The 24,194-nt window shown below is 47.0% G+C and overlaps 1 protein-coding gene across 2 annotated transcripts in view; it reads right to left on the bottom strand.

The window, feature by feature from the left end:
• The window catches only part of Liprin-beta (liprin-beta 1), a 216,149-nt gene that overhangs the window by 162,121 nt on the left and 29,834 nt on the right, over positions 1-24,194 (bottom strand). The window contains exon 1 of one of the 2 annotated variants that reach the window (XM_075886466.1): positions 13,468-14,236. The exons of the other annotated variant lie outside the window; for it this stretch is intronic. Coding sequence (XP_075742581.1) covers positions 13,468-13,905 — 438 coding nt within the window. The 5' untranslated portion in view covers positions 13,906-14,236. Of the gene's footprint in view, positions 1-13,467; positions 14,237-24,194 lie in introns of those variants that run through there. 2 annotated transcript variants of the gene reach the window in all.

Genomic DNA, 24,194 nt, shown 5'->3' with positions numbered 1-24,194 from the left:
GGGATCGGCACACGCCTTCGGCGAGCTCCTGCATTCACGATCCGTGCACCGAGCTTCTCTCATTCAAGCTCCATAAAAGGTACCGTCATTTCAGCGTCTTTCACTCGACGCTATTCGATTACCACGCTTGCGGCGTCTACTTCCGTGGGCGCATGCACGCAAGGGCCAGTGCACGCGATCGAGCTTGACATTTTACCGCGGTTGTGTGCGTACCATCTCTCCTACAGCTTGGGTGATTTTTTTTTTCTGGGACAAGAAAACGTACAACAGTGGCTAACAAGTAAAACTAAATATTAATGACAGTCGCAATCATAAATACTAAATGTGCAGTCGTTCCACAACGGTCGACCGCAGGCGGTGAAACGTAACTGCGGTGCCGTAGGGCCCACTATAGGTCATCATCAAGAAATATTAAGGCGGTAGAGCTCGTTTCGCAGAAATTCCGGCGTCAGTTTAAATGTCAGCGTCGTTGACTGCGAGCGAAAAATCGTCATCTAACGCGTCACCGAAAAATCGAGAACGATGCAAATAAAATAAATGATAAAGTATACTGGGTCCCAGTGGGGATCGAACCCGTGCATGTAAAGCGGATGTTCTACCACACGGCCACGCCCCTGCTTGTGAGTATAGTGAAAGGAACTTCCTCTCCTTCTAAATGCAGAAAAAGTATAGCTTTCGTGCTTTAACACACGCCTCCTGTATACATGCTTGACAATACAACATGAAATATTGTAGTTATTATAATAATGCGTGGTACAAGCGCACATTGCCAGTGGGCGTCAAAACATCTCATTACCTTCGTTATTTAAAGCCGGTCACCCACTACAACATTCACACCTAAGGTAACTTAGACGTACGCTTATGGAAGTCTTTAAAGGTTCAGCACTAAGAAACTCTACAGAATATCGCCATCTATTATATCCCTGGCGAAGAGAATTTCGCCGCACTCGTAAACATGAAGTATCTATCACAAAGCTGCGTTGCCGGGTACCACAAATCTAAATCTCTATAAACACAGGTCTGCTCAGGCTCATTCGCCACTGTGCGCGTTCTGTGGTGAACTGGAAACAATAGATCATTTCTTTTTGACATGCAGGCGGTTTAACACATTACGAAACACATTTTGACGTGCAGGCGGTTTAACACATTACGAAAAACCCTTTTAGGAGTACCTTTACGTGGTATTGGTATGGACTTATCTGTGCCTGTCATTTTGTCTTTTGGAGCTTCCATTTCTGGTTTCTCTAATGCGACAGTATGCGCGGCCGTACGGGACTATATTGATGAAACTAATAGGTTGACTAATTAACCAGTTCCATTATCCTAACATGTCCTCATAATTATATTCGTATAAAATCAGACTACTGCTCTAATCTAAGAATAAATTCGTTTATGTAAAATATGTATGCATTACATTAAGCACCACACTTTTTAGGCTATCGGTAATCTTTCTGTTACACCTCCAATATTCCAAATCTAAACAGTAATTTTTAGAACCACTCGATTCTTGGCCAATCCCCCATAGTGGGTATGCGCCACTATCAATAGGTGAACAAGAACTTAATGGGTGCACAGCAAGAACTTCGAAAAGATTTCATGCACGAAGTGTTTGAACAACGCAATAAGAGCAGCACATAGCTATCGTGTTCAACTCCTAAAGGCGAAGCCTTAGGGTCTACTATTTTTTTTTTTGAAGCCACACTCTGACGACGCCGTCCAAAGATCTCGTTATATGTGTTCGCGCACCTGCGGGGACGATGCTGAGATTTGACCAACTTTCTCACCTCTGTATCGGCTTCTTGACATGTGTATGTTACGTACGTGACAAGTTTTACGTAACTCAAGTCTGATAGCTCGGTCTTTTCACTGCATTTTTTTCCCTGACGCCCTCAAAGCGCCAGTAAACAGGCTCCGACCATTTTTCTTTAACACCCCGCGAACAAGCTCGCACACTTGTGCAGTACACCTTGGCGATCACATTTTCCTAATATTGCGCGCCGAGCAGACTCCCTTTCGAAAAACAAACCCGAAAATAGCCCGTTTCCTTTGCCTGACCAATCCTTTTCATGTGCGCAAAAGCATGGTAGGCACAGTGCACATGGGCAACTTTACGCGTTAACGTGAAAAACCTAGCATTTGGGCATTGTCGTAGAGTTCATAAGTAGGGAACACGTCACTCGCACGAAGAAAACGAGGCAGAACATGTTGACGCAACACTATAGTAAGTCTTTACAGCTGCCGTTTTTCTTTCAGAATACCGTGGTGTTTGTTTTGAAGACGCATTTCGGAAAATCAGACGCTGCAACAAATTCTGAGCGCACAACACAGCGACCCCACTTTTTTGCTATATACACTTCGCGTGCATTCTTATAAATTTCTACTACGTCTACGCGCTTCTGTTGACCCCTCAGGTCTTATTGGTTGCAGCGAGCACGCCTCGTGGAGCTAGCGCTTCGATTGCAGACTGTTATTGCAGTAGGCTCAGTTTATAAGAGGTCATGCTTATATTCGTACATTGCTCAAATCCGCTCTCTTCTTCACAAGAGATCATGGACACTTTTCTCAGTAAGTCAGCTAACGGTAAACTCGCACACGCACTTTCCCGCGTTCGTCACTAACGGTGTGAGAACGACGGACAAGTCCCTGCCTCGGTAATAAAGCCTACAAACGCAAATAACACACTTGTTGCGATAGCAATTACATACACTCAAGCTGATTTCTGCCACCATGCCCCGGATGTTTATAAGTCACAAAAAAAAAATATGTCAGGCGAACAAAATTCTAAGGCACCCATCGGACATTCGAAACAGCGACTCCTGGCTCGCTTTTCCGCACGCTGCATTAACCAACTAGGCCACGCCGCTCATACTGTCACTAACGGCGAGATATGTATATACACCATATACCACTAGCAGCATACTGTCAAGAGAGTAAAAGAAATATTCTTGAACAAAGCATCTACTTTGTTTGGACAAGCCATACATGATTTCCCTGAACATTTACATGTCCGATGGCTTGATAAATGTAGGGGTGGGTTCACCGAAGCACATACAGTTGGATGAAAGGAGCGTTCAAAAATGCCTAAGGCTTCATTTTCACTCGGAAGCAAAAAGAAGGATTGCTTGCATACAGTTCAGGACTATTCGGGAAGTTGCTGCTCTGGTCGTGCCTGTGAATTCGATTCCCGTCGAAACGCGCACCGCCACTATCACTTTAGAGGGACAAACTCATCTAGCTGCCCCAGATGACTGTGGTTACGCTTGAACCGTTAAAACATCGCACGGCTTCACCGTCGCAAAAGTGTACATCTCACCAAGAACCTTGAGGACTGACTTCATGAACTTCTTGCTGCACGCAACTTCTGTGCGGTGTGCGTATACAGGACGTGGCGGTGAAAGTCACAGGAGCGTGACTTCAACGTTAATTATGTGCTTCGACGTTAAAACCTGTGACTTGCAGCGTTTCACGATGCCGAACTTGGGATTCACCTCCCGTGGGACGTCACGCAGTCAACTATTTACCACAAGACATGTTTAGATATAATAGTTACTGCATTATGCTGTCAATTCAAGCACAGTCGACCGTATTCACTACATTTCATATGGCTTCTGAATCTTCTAGCCTTACTTTGTATAACAGCCTGATGTGTTGCTATCGCATTCATTGCTCCGGCCTCGAGCCGAAGCTGTGACTTTTGAATTCTCATTGACTACAGACTTGTAACTATCTGAGCCGTCACACATATGTTACCATTGCACCTACTGCAGTTTGCCTGACGGAATACGGCCGAAGTATGCTGCAAAACATTTCACTTCTCAATTGTGCAAACAAAAGTGCAGACGGTGACGAGAACAGCATGACGCCCTTGCTTTGGATAGGTTCTTGTTCTTTTTAAAGTCAAATGTGTACTTAAGAAGTATAACAAAATGATGAGGCGCATTGAAGAGCAACACTTGTTTTACGACAACTATTACTGAATACAGAAAATCAGTAACAAAAAGACTACGAAATGCGGATGAATTAAAATGTATACATAACAACCACCTACAGAAAGAATAAAAACTGTTACTCCTAGCTGCTTCAATTAAACATATAGTTCAAGAGAAATGATAGAGGGTTAGTGAACAAACAGTGGTAGAAAATTATACTTTGCATACGAACCGCTTTGCGGCATATTGCTAATTATGCTCATTAGTCGATGCTACTTACTTGCCATGCCTCTCATTATCGTACACATTTCATCACCATTCGCTCTTTAAGCAATTTGGCAAAATGAGCTCTAAAAATATCTGAGATTTTCTCAGAGCAATTTTTTAACGACTTGTGGCAAATGAATTCCGTAAACTCTACAAAGACAGGCGAGAAAACAGAGCTTTAGCAAAAAAATTTTTCTATAACGTTGGAGTAAGTTTTCGACAAACCATTGGTAAATTGCGAACACTAAGTAGTTCGGTGTAATTACCGTGCACCAGAAAGAGTGGCCGATATTGTTGCGCTGCTTTTTGTTGTTGTTGTTTTCTGTCCAGTATACGCATCAATGAAGAGTTTGATCTTAATATTTTTGAATGGCACATATATTCGAATCGCAGTAATCGATTTACCTTGCAAAGCCTCGCTTCGCGGCAATAGAAGTCATTTTCTCCTGATACGATGAAGCCACATCACTTGCCGTTTTAAGTTTTATTTTCCACGAGGAACAGAAAAAAGCTTGTCACCCTTCGCAATGCTGTCCCAGAAGCCAACAGCGCCACAAACTGGCCTCTGGCTGCAGCCGATGTCGCCTTGTAAACTGTAATAGAAAGCTATAAAAAGACTCACGTGCGGCGGTGTTTCTCCACGCTAAGTGGCAGAGGATGATAGCAAAGGGATCATGGGGATAAGTGGTCCCGTGTCGGCCGATAGGGAAGCACAAAAGGGCGAAGAAGAGAGAGGAGAAGAGGCTCTCTCCTTCATTTTGGTGTAATCGTTTGCGCAATCTCACACTCTCCCCCTGCACGCCTTCTCTATCCACCTGCCCATGTGGAGGATGCCCTGCTCGGTCGCCGACTGCGCGCCGATGACCCATTACTGACGTCGTGTCACGTTGACCGAAGTAGGCGGAGTGCTGACGACGAGCTACGCCTTTCCCCATCTTATGGCAGAGAAGGAGGGCAAGGCCGCGCGAGAATTTGAAACGCGCTGAAACGGATGTTCTCATCTCTGTAGCATCTTCACATATCGTAAGTGCGCACATTTGTCTTCGTAACCAATTTTAGACCTCGGCATTCTTTCATGGACCTTTTAATATTTTCGTGACACGTGCACGGCAGGGTTTAGGGGTGAGTAGAGTTACTGTATTATACAGTAACTCTAGGGGCGGGAGACTAAGCGCCACAAATAGAGGGGGCAGCGCCCGCGTTTGCTATTTTTTGCAGCTTATAGACAGCGCTCGACACAACACTGTGCATTGTTAAGAGAGGCCCCACAGTCTCTTGGGTAGCGTGTCGCGAGGGCCAACGCCGGGCAGGGAGCATCCAGGCAGTGGCAAGGCAAAAGGAAGTCAGGGGAAACAAACCGTTTACATTTACAGCGTATGTAAACGATTAAGCAGCCGACGCCAGATGCGCAGTCTTGTTATAGGCGCCGAGACGCCCGAGGAGGGTGCAGCTCCGCGGTTAAGACATAGAGCAACACACGGAGGAAGGAAAGGTAAGGAGAGGCCCTGACGTCACTGGTTGTGAAGCCGTGATGAAGCCGGAAGTCGGCCATATTGACTGAGCAAATTCTCCTCCCTTGTTTACATATGAATGTGAAGCAGAAGGCGCGACTCCCTCTCTGTCTCAAAAAGCACGTGGCCTGCGCGCCGCGTGCGCTGGTGCTATCTGAAACCAACGGAACGCATTTAAACACGCTGTCTTGCCGCGATACGGTTGACGAAATCTCTGCGTATGGCTGTTGCACTCTTGCACTGCCGGCGTTTACGATAAACACGGCAAGTTGCACGTTAAGCTTTTTTTTATTTGATGTGTTCTTTGTGAAAATAAAGGTGATATCTCGGACGTTGCCGCGCGAGAAACCAGGCACCGAAATTTGTACAGCTTCTTTCAGATCACTTTTCCCCCCTTTTGCGCTTCTCTTTAGGCTTTCTGAAATTTTCGGTCAGACTGTGGGCTAGACACAGCGATAAAAAAAGAAAAAAATATCTTCCCTAGAACAAACCCGGAGGTCCGTAATTATGCCAGTAAAGTCGGTGGAGCTTGTGTGCGTGACAGCCCGTTGAGCTTGTGCCGGCCTCTTTGTTTTCGCCCCTCTTTTGTCCGACGCGCACTGGTTCCTACGGATATCCCAAAGGCCATGATTTCATTAGGACGAAAGCAGCGAAGACCACCCGAAAGTGCGTTGGAACACGTCTCCAGTGTGATTCACGCGCACTAGTAGCTACGGAGAACGAAGACCAGGATCGCGTTAGGGCGAAAGGTGGGAAAGTTAGCCGAAGGACTGCGTGAGAAAAGGTGAACATCACTTGGACCACATCGTTCGAACGGCTTTGTCAGCTTCTGAATGCACAAGCACGCGCATCTAGTGAGGTGCACCTAGTTACCTTGTGAAGGTGCGTGTAGACATTTTAACGAGTTTTGCTACAATACAGACAATATGCGGAGAGCGAGACAATATTGCGAAGAGGGAGCATCTTAAGCGAAGCAGAACAGGAACTTTAATGCACAGAAGCATGTCGTAACCGCAGCAAGAACATGAAAAGCAAGATTAGACTAACAGTATTAATAAGGGCCTGTGGACCGCAAATACATCATCCATTGTCATAAGAAGTAACACCGCATAACTGTCACTAGCCTGCAAGGCATTCCTTGAACGAATTCTTGAGCACAGTCGTTATCTTCTATGATGGCTTTTCAGCATAATTTTGACTGACGCTGCAAATTCGGAGTACGTATACGCGCGCTTGTTCCGTGGTTTCTAGTTCAGACACCTGGTTACAACCACCACCGGAGGAAGATCGCGTAGCTAACAATGCGGCACAAAGAATGGATGCTGTCGAACACCTGCAGTACGCCGCGGTTAGGTGCGAGTCCCATGAAAACGCGCACACCACCACAGGACCGCCTGAACGGTGCCGCACCACACTACACCAACAATAACAAAACGCCTCCATTGTGCCTAGTGAATATGACCGCTGTGACGTAATTTCCACCACATTTTTTACGCCCTGCGCCGGCTGGGCATGCCCTCTCCTTACCTTTCCTTCCTCCGTGGAGCAACATAAGTTTACTCTATGCTTAAGACACATCCACGACACATCCAGCGTCTCTGTCGGACGCACTCGTGAGTACGGCTCCGGGTATAGCCTGTGGGAGCCTTTGAAGTCATGGGTCGCAGCACACTCGCAACAATATATTGAAATACGACGGTTAAGCCGACGCTTTATTCCAGCAACAGCAAGATGGCGCCGACGCCAAAGACCAACGGCACAAATACTGATGATGGCTATTTACAGATGATGAAGTATAAGTCCAATCAATGCACCCAGTTTCTTTTTTGTTGTTGTTTTTAAAAAGAAACTGGATTGCATAAATGTAGGTATAAGCACGGTAATTGAAACTAATTCCTCTACCCTGAATATTAGGATAGAGTACGATGAAATCTTCCTCCCACAAGCCAAGTTGCAATCTCTTAGATTTTGACCACTACATTAAATATTACTAGGTACATGCAGAAACAAAGAATGTAATTGCTACAGATGCTTCTGTCAACAATGAAAAGGCAGGCGTAGGAATTGCATCCGATTTTCTTGGCTGGTCTTTTTCAGTGAGGCTTCCAGATTTCACTCCTATATTTTAAGCCGAGCTAGTAGCTATTATTTTAGCTCTCCGAAAAATTCCTACGACCGAGACCAGTGCAATCATCTTAACAGACTCACTTTCAGTGTGTGCAGCTCTGACAACCTCAGAATAATCTCGTGCCCTAGCAGCGTTCCACACATTAGCACCGCCGCATTTAGAACTCCTGAAATTAGTGTGGGTCCCAGGTCACTGCGGGTTACAATTAAATGAATTGGCAGATGCCTTACCACGAGCATCAGTTGATGAACCAGTAATTTCGGTACTTCCCGAGTTAGAATTCTTATCAGGGGTTAGATATAGGAAATTCGCTATTTTTACAGATAGTTTGGAAAATATCACAAAATGGACAGATTATCAGCCCCTCAAATTTTCATAGAAAGCCCAGTGGAGTCCGTCAAAAAAAAAAAAAACTAGAAATTATCATTTCTATATTCCGGTGCCGTGTTCACCCATTAAATTTTTATTTACACAGAGCTGGCCTGACACTTCCCCCCTTCGTCCATTTTGCGAAGAATCAGAAACTATTCAACGTTATTTTTGTTCATGCCGGAACTATGCAGTAATCAGAAAAAGACTTCTAGCGATTCCATTTGCGAAGCTAGGTTTAAATTTAACCACAGAAAATATTCTAAATTTTGGTACCTCTGTTTTGGGCGATTGCCACAGAGATGCATTCGATGCGGTGTGTAATTTTATTCAAGACTCTAAACGTTTTTCAACATAAAGCCCACGTTAACAGATACTCAAAAAGAAAAATAGCGGATTGAGAAGTAACTTTCGAATCTCGATAAATCCGTGACATACCAAATTAGTCGGGTTCGGCAAAACCAGCTGTCTGATCGGCTCCCAAAAGCAAGGTATAGATATTAGTGTATTTTCTAGTAGAATTTTTTCCTCACTCGCTGAATCTTTGTTATCTTTTTTTTAACATACTGTTTTCATTTTAAAACTCCCCCCCCCCCTTTTTTTTTGTAAGCAATAGTGCAGTTATCGTCCATATTAGACTATATGATCTCTTGGCCAATCCCGCAGAGTGGGTATGAACCATGGATTTTAGGCTACAAACAAACAAACAAACTTACCCTAATTTAACCCCGTGGGCGGAAGCAGCCAGTCTGGCCACAAATTATGCTGTGGAGCACATACCATATAGCTCGAGACTCGATCGTGCACAATCTCTGTCCCGCGGCAGCGTTGGTCAGTGGGGCGTGAACAATTGTGACACGGTATAGTTCACCGGTGAGGTCTGTTCTTCTGGTGTGGGGTTTTTTCAAATACGGTTCCGGAACCGGTTTTCTGGCCCCACCGAGGACGCTGTACAAATGTATGTACGTGTAAATAAAGCAGTTGGTGACGAGCACTCGGATGAGGCCGACGTTCCCTTCGGCGCCCTGTGCCCCGCCCGTCGTGGGTGGCTTTCTAGCATGCCCACCGGCAGCGTCGGCGGGCTTCGGCTCAACGCTTCTTGTTCCTCTGCGTCGGTGCCATGTCCGCCAAGACACAAGACAACAGGTCTACAACTTTGTAGGGGCCAATATAGCGAACTCAAGCTTCTCGCATAAGCCAGGCGTCGATAAAAGTACATCGTCGCTATGAGTGGCATCGTAACGATGTTTGCAATCTTCATGGCTAGCTTCGGTGTTTACACGGACAAGACGACGTCGTTGGGCCACACGGGACAAACCGGTCGCAAACGAACGAAGAGTTGACGGCGCAAGACAAGAAAGAAACGTCCGTGTACTATATGAAAAATGGAGAGCAGCCTGCGGTCCGTTGCACTACGTATTATATGCAAGCGTCATAAAGGGAAGAACATCATCTCAGTTACGATGGATAGTTAGGTCGGATATACATGGACAGCAAGTCGCACAGCGTGCGATGAAATCTGCCCGTTAAAGCAATGGTTTTTCGGTGACAGCTGTACTCGGCGACAACTTTTTTTGGCACTGAAGAGGAAGCTACGGCGGCGGAGCTTCTGCACATGTAGCACTACGGAAAGTAGTCCGTTTTGGCGCGCGTCTCGTAACCCTGTAGAAAGTGACGGGGGCGCACCATCAGCGTTTCATGTAGACGCAGACATCACTTAGCGTTCGGGGTGCACGTAAGACGGCGGGACTTTCTCGCGCGTTCAAAACGCGAAGTCGCAACAAATAAATTAAGGTAAATACGACTATCTTAATTGTGAGAGCAGCGCCCTGTCTCAAATACCTCCACGTAGAAAATGAAGGGGGAACTTGCATATTTCACGGTGAAAATACGGGCGCTGTTGTGGAACTACATTAACTGGCGGTAGGATGCCCGCGATTTGGCTCTGTGGCCCTCGCTCCAGTGCCAAGAAAAGTTGTCGCCGACTATAGAAGTTGCTTTATGAGCTGTTTTTGATGCTTGAAGAACTTTACTGGGCGTGCTTGAAAGAAAGCGGCGTCCCGAACGGAGCTAGCTCCAGGAGATGTCTTTGGATATAAAGAAGTCAAAGAAATCGAGAAACAAGAAAACTGATGACGGTTATTTACAGATGAGGAAGATTAAGTCCAATTAATACTTGCAACATACAGTTTCCGTAGTTCCCTGCCGCACCGTAGAAGCTGCAGACGTTCTCGACCAATCGAGAGGGCAAGCACATCTAAATGTATCCTTCCCCTCCCTGTCATCTGCAAGCGCTGCTACCATTTTCCATCTTTAACTGAAATTGTGCACGAATCTGTGCAACACCCGAGGTCGATGTCGTACATCAGCTTTTTTTTTTAATCGCGGCCCCTGTCAGCGCGACACAGCGTCTTGGGTAACAGGTATACATCCGCGAGCCACGTCGTCTGCTTTCGGCTTCCCTCGTCACCTGCGTCTGCTGCGAGGCGCTTCGAGCTGTTCGCTTCTTGCTCCGCATTTTTTACGTCATAAATGTGGATGTCATACGCGTCGTTGCAGGCGCAATTCCAGCAGTCAATAGAGCAGTTTAGTCTGCCCGGTATTCGAAAAAGCGTACCGTAAAACCAAATACCGTGAAGCTGGCTCCGGCTATCGGTGAAAAAAGAAAAACACGTACTGTATGCCCTCAGGCATTTTGGGAAGCATCCATCCCCACACGCAAGGCTACTACATTAATCATTTGAATGTGGCTGTCAAAAATCGTGCTGAATCGATCCGAATATTGTATCGTCGAAGTTCAAAGACATCATCGAAGCTTAAAGAAAGCAAATTCAGTTCGGAGTGGTTCAGAGCTTACAAGCTACAGACCGCACGACGGCCAGTTTATATACTCGAGGTGCCCGACAACTGATTCCGGCAGTTCAGCTATGTTTTTCGGACCCATTGCCAGCTGCGGCGCTGTAGCTGTGCTGAGTTTTAGGCAATGCCTTAGCAATAGTATACTGTAGAGATGAAAACTTAATGCATACGAGGCACAGCTACGTTATTTCCTCCGTAATTTGCATGTTATGACACGAACAAGCGAGAACTTTTTTTTTTCAGTGTCGTACAGGCGAAAAATAGTTTTCTATGAAAAATGGGGCATGTCGCCAGGCCGATTGCATTTTCAAAACACAGCGAAGCCTTCAAGTAAAATTTTCGGACTAGATTGACTGTAAAGGTCATTAGGATACGCAACGGGTTCTGAACATGGCCACTACATCTCGCTTCGCAAGAATCTGCACTCGAATGTCGCGTAGCCTTGGCTCTACTGCCCGGAACTCTAGAAACAAGAGTATAGTCGCCCCCCTTCGTTTTCGAGAATTCGCCACGGCCAAGGTTCCCCGGGAGACGAAATGCGCGCCTCTTTTGTGAGGCGTCGTTATTCCACAGCTGTGGGTGCGTGCTTAGGGAGGGAGCCAGTGATGATTATTGCGTCCACACTCGAAACGATTCCACATCTACCAGATCCCGGCCGCACCTTGTCAATCTGCGGACTCCTTCTCGGGACTGCTTAACAGCACGGCCCGAAACGAAGATGCAGTTCGACAGACAGGATATGTGGACACGGGCGAGCGCGTGGTCATACTACTCGAGTCTTCTCGCACCGAACATAACCACTTGTATAGCTCACCACTCCAGGAGGTGACGGTGAAACCTGAAGAAAGTTGGTTGCCTTCGACTCACCAATCGGTGTTATTCAACTTGGTTTAGCAGCGGCCACAGCTCCCTTTTTCACCTCCCCAACACCTAAGAATAATCGTCGGATTTCACTCGACGCGGCGACGGACACCACGAACGATGTGCGGAAGCCCACTAGATGAACCAAGTGAGAACAATTCTGCCGTCAGCTCCACAGAATAATAACAAACTATCAGGTCAATGAATACGCCTTTCTAGGAAATAAATAAAGCATTTGAAGAGAAATACGAAACAAAAATTTTCCCTTTTCCATACAATCTCGCGACATTAAACGGACCACTTGATCATCTAATGGAGCCTGCCCCACTCAGTCGGGCGTATATGAACATGCAGGTTTTCGAAGATTTAGGCGACCAAGGACCCCAGCCAGTGGCGAAAATCCGGGGGACACACTTATTGCCATAGCAGCCATCTTGTTATCGCGAATGCCGTAGCTTTTTTTTTCACCTTTATAGAAACAAAAATGTCTTGAAATTAATTGAAAAACGGAAATGTACACTGTCTTGTTGAGTCTTTTCTGAAGACGGTCAATAGTCTCATACAGCTGAGTGGCATTGAACACCAGTACACGCAAGAAAAAAGGAAGAAAAACAAAACATTAAAATGGTTGAACGTGCTACACGTAACTGTGAAACCATTCATACGTCTGTTGCTTAAAGTGAATTTTTATGAAGGAACCCTTACAAGGGGTGATCCCCCCGCCTTAGCAAGAGGGTAGCCAGGACCCCACGCCACTGGCCTCAGCTGGTTTTAAAACCTGTTCACTTCCCGCCACCGAAAGCCAGGAACCAAATGAAGCACGTCGCCCCTTTACTTTCATTTCTGCGAAGCTAGTGCAGTTTCGAACTCACCCTGAAGGAGTGAGAACTACGTAGGCCAACCTATGCAAACAGCGCTACAAGAAGGCGTAGCCGCCAACGGCAAAATAGCGCACTGTTATTCTTCCTCGATCACTCTGTAGTACCAACATGTATAGTGCAGCATTCACTGTGCTTTCGCGTTTTAATGCTGTTTGGCACGCCGCTAGGTCATCGGTATGTACTGTTCGGATCGAGTTTAATGTGTTGTCTGCTATAAGCCTGCGCAGGGTTCCCCTTCAGGTAAAGGCGAAGGTTATTCGCAGCGCCCCCCCTCCCTATCATGCGTCCCCGCCCCCTCTCTCTATTATTTTAATGTGAGGCTTTGAGCCCCCTCTCACCTCCAGCCCATCCTCCCGTCAATGGGTGCCTGCGCTTGTCCACTTGTGGCGGTTTTGCAACCGTTAGCCCCATACAACGTATTCCATAGTTATTCTCTACGATGGGGTTCAAGGCACCACTTCGCTTTTACCAGAGAATAGACCGTAATTGCGGAGGGGATCGACTAATCTTTGTCGAAAAGATAAAGCCACGTCTTTGGGACGTTCCTGAAGATTCGCCGTTGATACGTTTTGGGTTTCCGAAATTGGAGTGCTGGCCTGTATACTCTCCGGCGTGCAAAACAAAAACATTCTCGGCCGTATCGAGCACAAGTGGTAACTCACTGAAACACGGTACGTCTGTGGAGACGGCGGCCACCACCAGGGAGGTGCCGCGGGGGCGACCCAGGCGCGATCTTGTACGGTCCGAGCGCGACGGATAGGCCGCGGTGGAGGAGTCGCTGGCGGCAACCGAGGCCTGACGGGAACTGGGGCTACGCTCCAGTGCCACGGGTTCCGAAAGGCGTCCTCCACGGCCAGTTCGAAGACGACGCCGGCACGTCCCCTGCCCCCGCCCGTGACACTCGCCACGCTGCAGTCGCTGCAGCTGTCGTCATCGTCGGCTTCGACGCTCGCTGTCGAGGCGGCTGAAGTGCGCCTGCTGCCACGCACGGGTTCCAGACGGCACGGCGACGCCTGCCTCCTCCGGTCGCCAGTCCGAGGCGACGGGCTTCGCGGAGGTCGGTGAGCCACGAACTGCGGCGTCGGCTCCGGGAGGATCATGTCATTTGCAGTCCGGCCTATGTAGATTAATGCTGAGCGCGCAAAATCATGATGCAAGCAGACCGCAATGTTTCGTGCTGGTGATCGGGACGTCTCCGGCAGAGTTCACAGCGGGTGGACACACCTTTTAAGGACGAGACAAGCACCGCACACTGTGCATCCAAATGGCACTTGCGGACACCACAACTGTCGCAATATGTGCGGGCACGGAGCATACGACCGGCGTCGCGCCACACGCTCAGGGCGCACGTGTCGACCAGTCGCATCCGCGACGAACCTGCGCTCGATTGACGAGCGGTTCTTCGGGCCTCCACAATATCCAAGTGCAGGCGATGAAACCGACGCGTCGCCACGATGTGTCTCCGAGCGCGCAAGCAAGTGGGCCGCTCAGCCACGCGGCGGCCGCTCATCCGGGCCTCGGCCAAGGTCGCTGTGGGTATACGTCTCCGCGCTGCTCGTTCATAATGAGCTTATTAATGGCACAGCAGTCGCCGAATGCGCAACGCTGGAAACGGGGTCACCACGCACAGCCACCGCTCTGATGAGACCACGTACCACTGATCTCGGATTAGGAAAGCCGAGAGGAACGGCGGCATCTAGCCAAAGGCGCACCCTTACGTGGTCACATCGATGAACATTTATTTCATTAAAAGTGTCCCGAAAAACGACTGATCACTGTCGGTGTCCTACTTTCGTTTAATCGACTTACTACGAAAGACATTCAGTAATTCCTTTTAAAAAAAAAAACACAATCGACTATTAGAATTACTTAACGCACAGTTGAACGGTTCCGTTAAGTTACCCAAGATTTACGCTTCTTGCTTGCGACGTCATTCATCCATTTCGCTTTTATCTCGCATAATTAGCTTAAAAGGGCCCTGAAACCGCTTGGCCCGTTTTGCACAAATGTAATGAGCTAGTCCCAAGAATAACTATATTCTGCGTCAAGTGTTTAGTCTTAACAATACCTTAATTAGACATGTCAATCTCTACAGATTACAAGTCAAACGAATGAGTTCTCAACTTCCCGCTTCTATTGTACGTGAGATGGTTCTACAATCTGATTCGATCCGTCCAGTCTACGGCACTGAAGCTCCGGTGTGTGATGAACTGCACGGCAGCGTTTATTTTGAGTTAACTTTTCTTGGACACCAAATGCGTAATGCTACCGAGGTCTGCTGATTTAGAGCAATTTTTGTAGCAGGTAAATTTGCATATTAGAACACTTTGGGGCAACAAAATTTTCCGTTTTGGGGCACCTTGGAGCAGCAAGATTTTCCATTTTCGAGCAATCCTGAGCAGCTAGCTTTACATCCTGAAGGAGAAACAGGTAGAATTTACATTTCAGGACATGAACTTACAGCTAACTTTACATCCTGAAGGAGAATCAAGTAGAATTTACATTTCAGTACATGAATAATTATTTTGGGGGTCTAGTGAAGAGCTAAAAATATTTTGATTAATTGCAAACCTCATGATGCCAGAGATCTTAGGAGCACTCACTATTTCAGTTGATGATGCAAAAATAATGTCGTCATGCTGTTGAGCATTCTTTAAAAATTCTTCAGTGATTATTTTCGCAGCAAATAAACAGGATACTGGTTGAACAAAATAGTAATTCATGAAATAACATTCTGAATGTACCCATGTGGTTATCAGCAGATTTGGTGGACAAATGCTAAGACTCACACAGTCCAAATTGCATTTGTCTAAGATGGATTCAAGGACAAAAAACGAGTTTTTTTTTTTCTCAGCTGATTATATTGCTAGGCGTAACATGACGTTAATAAGCTAGTCTCATCAATCAAACCTGCCCCGGCACTCATCTCTCTGTGCTGAAACTAAACGATAGAACAAACATCGTTTGCCTTTTGTAGCAGTGTTTTATGTGGCTAGGGCGTTCCGTCTATACAGCGAAAACCTTCAATAGTGCCCTTAAAAACAGCGCAAAAAAACAAAACAAAACTCAGGGGCACCTTATGCATTTGCCTAAGACAGTCTGAAGGCGATAGCCAGTTTGTTTTTACAGCGAAATCAATTATATCGACATTATCGACTCCATTTTGCCGTCGCCAGGGGCGTACGAAGAAACGTTCTTCATTTTTAGGGAAGGGGGAAGGCAGGCAAATGGTCATTTTGCGCGGTATGTGACATCACATACCCTCCCTCCTCCCCTGGTTACGTCACTGGCCGTCACCGCCATGTTTTGAGTACCGTTTCAAATTAATAAAATCCTCCCGCGTACCGAGTTCTGCACGTGGGTTAAAGCGCGCGAGCGGGGGCGACGAACGCGGCTGAAGCTCAGATAAAAGAGCCGATGCATCTCCTTTGCACAGAGGACGGATGCGATAACAACCCCTCACGTGCCAGGCCTGCCATCGATTGTTACTCGCGCAGAGAGGAACGCACGCGCGATCCGTTTTCAATGAGCAAAAAAAAAAAAAAAAACTAGGACCGAGGGGGGGGGGGATGTTATATAAACTTGGACTTTAAGGGTGTAATCGCTGACGCGCTCACTATTTTGGCCGGTATTTAAGACAGCTGGTTTACCCTTCTACCTTGTACTCTCAACGCGAAGTGACTGGGCGAAATTGTTTCGCTTTTTGGAGCGGCCATATAGGGGTGCGCACTGGGCCTTGATCGCAGGCGGCCACTACATACAGTCGCGCCATTTTAGAGGTCGATTCGTGCGCACCGTTCATGAAATCACACTTATCTAGAGCAGCAGAACACGTGCTGTGGACAGTGTTGTTGGCCGCGGCTTCTGCCTCACGCAAGCTGCAAGCTTCCGTTGATGCTAACATTATATCACGAAGACCAAGTATGACCATGTTTGGTATCATTACAGCGTCTCTCTTTACACACTTTGAAAAAAAAAAAAAAAGTACGGCAGCTGGAGCAGCCGGCTGGGCACTCTAGACAAGCCTGATTTTATGTGTTCGTCGGCGTGCAAGAGTTGTTCCGGGGCTCATCAAAGTCACTGCACGGATATGGAACACCACCCGTGCAGAAAGCTTTCTGCGCATGCGGCGAGTGCGCGGACCTCCGAAATGGCAACTCCGCCGCACCTCGCGAATCACGTCAAGCCTTATTATGAGGTATAAAAATACAGTTTGTTGGTATCGCATTCATTGCTTGTCCACCCTTCCGCTGAAGCTTAGCGGGCCTACTCGGAGCGGAGCGGGCCGTAAGAACATTGAAGCTCTCTGATATGCCTCGACATATAGGGCGCGTCAGCGACTGCGTCCTTCGAGCGACGCAGCCTTCCCCCCCGCTAAAAAATAAATAAAAATTAAGCAATGGATGCAATGCCGTGATGTTATTTTTTTTAACCGTACGCTACTGACCCTGGAAAGCGAGGGGCGTACGTGTAACATGGGCCTTTCGGCACCAGAGCCGCCAGCGATGGCGCCACTACTGAAAGCTGCGCGTATTCAAACCGAATTGCGGCTGCTCCGACCAGGACGCATACTTCCATTATTGAGATAACGTTAAAAAAAGCACGCGGAAATTTTGTATTCGGGCCCTAGCAATATCGACTTCAAAAGGGTCTTTTTACAAACGCGGATGTGCTGCAGAAAGGCATTGCGAAAAGGATTTTCTGCATGCAAATGATTATCCAGCAATAAAGTAAATTAGCGGAAAAGTGTCAACGCGTTCCCATCGTTCACGCTTTGTTCTGTGGACGCGAAGCACACAAAATTATATCGCGATGGCCAGAAGTATACACGTGACAGATTTTTTGGAGGCACGCGAAAATCCCTTGAATCCCGCACCGCGCCACCCTTCAAACGAGCTGTCAGCAGCGTTCCTGGAACGGACGACGTCCGCCGATGAATCGCCGCCACTGTTGGCTAGACGTCACGAGCCACTGCGGAGAGCGCGTTTCACCGTTAGGCGGACTTGCACAACAAAAGTTGCATCTGCACCAAACATAGCATACTGGATTATTTAGGACCCACGCACGGCCGCCGTTAATTCAGCGGGATAACTCAAGGTAGCGATTGTGACTGGTGGCCCCGAGAAAAAGGTGCACATGTTTTGACGCGCCGGCGTGGATATCACCGGTGATAGATGCTTCCAAATCCGATTTTGGTGCAGTTTGGCGTGATTTCCGTTGATAATATCAGGATGGCGCAGTACATTTGATCTGGCGCAGCTGGTGCAGGAGTGGGATCACTCTGTAGATGGGCCGAGCGTGCAAATCTCACCAGTGCTGACCGAGGAGGTCTTAATAAAGAAATGCTGGAGTAAAATACACTGCTTATACGTGAAGTCGTGCCTACCACAATATGGCAGCCGCATCTTATTAGTGGGTACGGTCCCTATATATATAGGGGGACTTTAAGCATGGTAAAACTGAAAGCGCTTGGTGAAGATAACAGGGTGTTTTTCTCGCGCGCCCGACGAGTTCAATGGATCAACTTTTTCGCGTCAGATACCGCTCGAAGTGTGTCTTTGTCTTGATAGTGTTCCTAAGTTGAGGCTCACATTATTTGTAAATTTTATTGGAGATTAAGACTAATACTCGTCTCGAATAGTTATTTAGTCGGGAACACTTAATAATGAAACACTTTTACTTGAAATAATGAACACTTTTTACTTAATAATGAAAGTAGCATTTACAATAACAGATCGAGGCCACTTGATCTCTAAAAGCGAGTTTACACTAAAATGACACGACACCAATTTTGGTCTGCGGGTTGTCTTTAGAAGTGTCTTTTCTTTTGTCGTCGGCCTATGTACAATGCAAAGGCACAAACAGTCCGCGGGTGGTCTCTCGAACACCCTGCCCGCGCCCTGTCGTGCTCACAGTCTTTCGCTGACCAATTCTGTAGCCACATTGGCAGCACACGCAGCGACACCGACTAAACTTGCTCACCTGCACCTCGTTTTCAGCCATGCTCCCCACTCTGCCATTGTCCCTCTCCGGCTATGCAGCGCAGCCCCCGCCATAATCCATGGTAACAAGGGACGGGGGTGGTGGGCACAATAGGGAAGCGAAGAAAATACTTCTGTTAAGTGCTCGAACTGCCTATTCAGAAACCGCGGAAGCCTCGGAGAAGGCATTGTTAACTGTCCCAAAATTGCCCGCTTCGTGGTCGTTTGAAGCAAAGACATGCGGCCGATTTTCGCTCAGCCGCCGATCTCCCGAAGACACGCCGACGACGTCAGTGCAGTGAATATCGACCTGTTGATCAACGCCGCAGGATATCCACTCCAGTGCGGCTGAACCCTTGAAGACGCAACGACATTGCCCAAAATCAAATACATGTCAAAGTGGACGATTGGGGTACAGTCCGCGCTTGTCCTTGTCTTTTAAATGTGAAGCATTTCTTAGCAAACTTCGGCGACTTTGAGCATACGTATCGATCTATTTAGCCGCCTACGACTTTTAGCTTTCCTGACCGTTTCGATGATGGGATCTATACCAAAAGTTCTATGGCAAAACAGGAATATGTGACGAGCATAAGTGGCTAGCCATAACATGAATATCTAGACATGTATGTCATGAAAGTGATGATTTACATGTCATGATCTTGTGGCTCGTGCAATGGATTCGTTCACATGACATATTGCAAAACTGGTATGGTATGACATGACTGCATGGCGAACATAAGTGGCAGGCCCTAATTTGGAAATCCTGATATGCATGTCATGAAAGTCACGAGTTATGACTACACGCTATACACTCATGGCACGCTCGCGGTCGTTTCACTATCTTCACATATACCAAATTTGGTGTTACGTGACATGAATAGGCGACAAAGACAAGTGACACATCAAAACATGATAATTAAGATATTCCTGTCATGTAAAACATAACTACATGCTATGCTCATAGCGTGTTCGCGGCCGTTTCTCTAGCTTCACGTATACCAAATTTGGTATTACGTGACGTGAATGAATGACGAACACAAATACCAGGCGCAACCATGACAAACATGATAATCATGGCATGGAAGTCATGTACACCATAATTTACATGCCTACCACTGCTCGGGCTGGTATTGCAAACATTAGTGGTGTCGTCGTTACGCGACAATAAACCACATACTTGCATCTTATCCTGACACCTTAGTGCGCATAACATTTTCCGCTTCTGTTTACTGGGTATGACATTCATGCGCCTCGTAACATTGTGGTGATTTTAAAGTGACATATCAACCTTCCTCATTCGTGCTTCGCATATCATCGATTACCACTGTAGTGGAATCTGCCAATTTTTTTCTGATCCGTGTATTCTACCGCGTTGTATACTTAGATCAAATACATGTTTTGTTTGTCCGTAATGCACGTACAGGAGAATGAATGGTTAGTGGTAGGGCACCTTAACACCTTTCGCGATCGGCCGTTTCAAAAGGGCTGGCGTCCCACTGCCAGAGCTCGTTGCAGATGCCACACAGAGCGCAGCTCAAGCCGTAGAAGGGGAAATGCAATGCTGAGAGGATGTGTCAATAGCTCGTAGCTGCCTTGATACAAGGTGCGTCGTGGCCCGCCACGGTGGTCTAGTGGCACTTGGCTGCTGACCCAAAGGTTGCGGGATCGAATCCCGGTCGTGGTGCCCCATTTTCAATGGAGACGAAAATGCTTGAGGCCTGCGTGCTTAGATTTACGTGCACGTTCAGAAACACCAGGTGGTTGATATTTCTGGAGACATCCACTACAATGTCTCTAAGAATCATATTGTGGCTTTGGGACACTAAACTGGACAATTGTTTTTACAAGGTGCGTCACTATATTGATGGAGGTAATGATTTCATGACACTGTAGCCTAGAAGATGACAACATTACAGTGTGCGCCGATTACTTCTTGTAACGACACAGCTGTCATGAACAGCTTGACATATTGTATTTTTGTATCATATCTTAACTGAATATCATCCTTCAGTAGCGCTCTTCTAATTTTGCTTAGCTCTGCAATGATCCACTCAAAATAAGCTTGCGTTCACAAGCCTAGTTTCTCATTTTCTGACAAAAAATCAAAGTTATAAGGGCAAGTGGGTTATAATCACTTTTAAGGAGCTGAAGGTGGCTATAAAAAGCTTAGTGTTTCGAATTGTAAACTGGCTGTTTGCTATTGTGATTCCCATGAGGAGATCACCAAAGTTTCAAGCTAAAATTAACCACGATCCTGAAGTTCCCATGAAATCATTTAAAGAAGCATATGGCCACATAGTCATTTCTACCCTTAAAACGTATTTTTCTCACGATGCAGTTTGGACGCGACCACTGGATAAAAAACAAGGCTTGGCCTATCACGTCATGTTGCCGTCAATGGGCTAATGCATTCAGGATGAGTTGACAGCTGCAGCCGCTTTTTTGGTGAAAGTGCTAATACAACAGTCTTCAGTGGTGTGCATAATGTCAGACGTGTAATCTGTAATGGATGTAAACCAAAGGGCTGTGGGACGTCTTGCATTGTACACTCACGAGAAGATGACGAATGAGTTATTTGTATAGGCAGAGCATGGACACAAAGTGAAGAAAAAGAACTAGGAGGCTTGCCAATAAATATATGGCTGGCAGTGCGGGCGACACAGCAACAAAAAGCCTGAAGTGAAAAGTCACAGAGGCGGAGAAGGAATTATTGAATGACAGCTATAGTAAAGAAACCGGCTCTCAGTAACTACTGAAAGACTAAGAACAAAATAGGACGGGAGAAGTTTTATTATAATTCAAGGGGAAGCGCTTTATTGTTCGAAGCGAGGTCGCAATGCTTTAGAACGCATAGCCATAAAGCAAGATTCAGTAAAGAAGAAGAACAATGTACATGCTGTGGAGGAGTTAAGAAAACTGATTGGAACCACCTTCCCTCTTCCGTTGTAACAATAACAGACCCTTTGTTATTCAAGACTGCAATTTCTCAGCAATGCTTGTAACTATACGCAGTTTCCATTATCTATCTTTGTCTTGTATGTGCTTGAATTCTTATACATTTTTAGTTGACTTATGTTGCCTTCATGATTTGCGCATCTGACACTTGTTTCTTTATTTTGTCTTTTTTTTCTTGTGTGTTATAAATGTTCTACCCACCCCCTCTGTAATGCCCTACGGGCCCTGAGGGTATTCTAATAAATAAATAAATAAATAAAAAACGATGGAACATGTTCTGATTGAATGCCGCGATATCCACCCAGGTATACGTGTGCGTACAAGCTTACATGAGGCTTTGGGTTTTAGGATGAAACATAGAAAGTGGAACATGTTTGCGATAGAACCAAGTAAGAGACGGTTAGAATACTGGTGGCATATATTTAGAGATAAAAGACAGAAATAGTGAAAAAATGAGGTCATTTTGTTTGAAGCGACAGATACATGGAACACAAATTTATATTTTTCTATGTTATAATAAGATCGATTTATTCAAAGTAGATGGCCAACATAAAACCAAAGATTTCATTTCGTTTTTTCTTGCAAGCCTCGAGGCACACATGTCACTGCCCTGCTATAAAGGAGATGGTCATAGCATCCATCCATCCACCAAAGCAGACAACACATTCTATTACAATGAGGCCACAAGATTTATATATGCCTGTGTGCTTTATATATATTGTCACGGGCTAAGTAGATGCCTGAGGATGACGACGAAGTGCTGAATGTGAACGTGCTCGGACTGCAGCAGCATTGTACCCATTTGCTCGCCAGTATATTCGTCAGTACGCATTTGCTCGCCAGTGTATACTTTATTTCCCGTAACATCATTGGTGGAAGGTGCGGGGTACCACTCGCTATACAGCCCAACGAGCTGGATCTTCGCAGCGGACGGCGCATTGCGACTACCACGATGACTGACCGATCTACTCAATGTCAACAAGATCCGTCAGCTCCGCGACCGATCGCTGTGGTGCAACCTCGTGACCCAGGCCCATTCAACGGCACAAGTGGCATAGACGTCGATAACTGGCTGGTTCTATATGAGCGCGTCAGGAGCAACCATTGGGATCCGACGCTTATGTTGGCGAACATCATCTCCTACTTGCATGGCACGGCAAGACTCTGGTACGAGACACATCAAGAAGAGTTGACTAGCTGGGACGATTGTAAGCAGAAATTACGCTATCTATTTGGGAAACCCATCGGACGTCAAGTGGCCGCAAAGAAAGAGCTTGCGACTCGTGCCCAGACAACCACAGAGCCGTACATCGCGTACATCCAGGACGTGTTGGCTTTGTGCCGCAAGGTCGACAAGGACATGCTCGACGAGGACAAAGCCGGACACATCTTGAAAGGAATTGCCGATGACGCCTTCAATTTTCTCCTGTGCAAGGACTGCTCGACGGTGGAGTCGGTCATTGAAGCATGTCGTCGCTTCGAACAGGCAAAAAGTAGGCGCATAGTTCACAGATTGGACCGTCTTCCCAACACGGCGGCTTCATCCTCTTGCGAAGATTTGCCGACATTACATCAACCACCAGCGCCGGAAAACGTCACCAGAATAGTCCGTCGGGAACTCGAGGCTATGGCACCCGCTATGTCTAGCTTCAGCGCGCCAGGACACAGCCTCGATACTGTTTCAATGATACAGGCCGTGGTTTGCCAAGAGATCGGGAATATGGGCATTTCGCCACCTCATCAAAATGCCCCTGCTACTTCCAGCTTGGCTCCAGTCGTTTCGGCTGCCACTCCAAACCGCACGTTCGCGCCATGACGAAACCCAGCTGAATGGCGCACTCATGATGATCGCCCCATATGTTTCAAGTGCCATCGGATAGGACACATCGCTCGCCATTGCCGCAGCCATTGGACCTCATCACCTCGACCGAGCTTCTATGATTGGGGGCCTCGCTCCGAATGTGCACCTTATGCCCCGTCCTACCGTGCTGAGACAGGTGCAGAGCATAATCCAGAACGTCGGACCAGCCGCTCGCCATCACCCATGCATCGTCAGTCCCGCTCGCCCCAACTCCGCTGTTCTTGGTCCCCCTACGACCGTCGCTCGGAAAACTAGCCGGTGCAGCCCCCGGAGGTGACGCTGCATACACGACTCGGACTGCGAATCCCCTGATTACTCCCGACCAGCGGTGCAACCTGCTTACAATTCTCGTTGATGGTTTACCTGTAACTGCTCTTATTGATACCGGTGCACAAGTATGTGTGATGAGCTCAGACCTCCGCCTCCGCCTCCAAAAAGTGCAACCGGCCAGCGGTGCAACCTTCTTACAATTCTCGTTGATGGTTTACCTGTAACTGCTCTTATTGATACCGGTGCACAAGTATGTGTGATGAGCTCAGACCTCCGCCGCCGCCTCCAAAAAGTTCTGACGCCTGCGATTGCACCTACCATT

The sequence above is a fragment of the Rhipicephalus microplus genome, chromosome 2 (genome assembly GCF_043290135.1).
Source record: "Rhipicephalus microplus isolate Deutch F79 chromosome 2, USDA_Rmic, whole genome shotgun sequence".
Taxonomy (NCBI): domain Eukaryota; kingdom Metazoa; phylum Arthropoda; class Arachnida; order Ixodida; family Ixodidae; genus Rhipicephalus; species Rhipicephalus microplus.
Note: the sequence above shows the minus strand (reverse complement) of the source record. Positions and strands in the feature narration are given on the sequence as shown.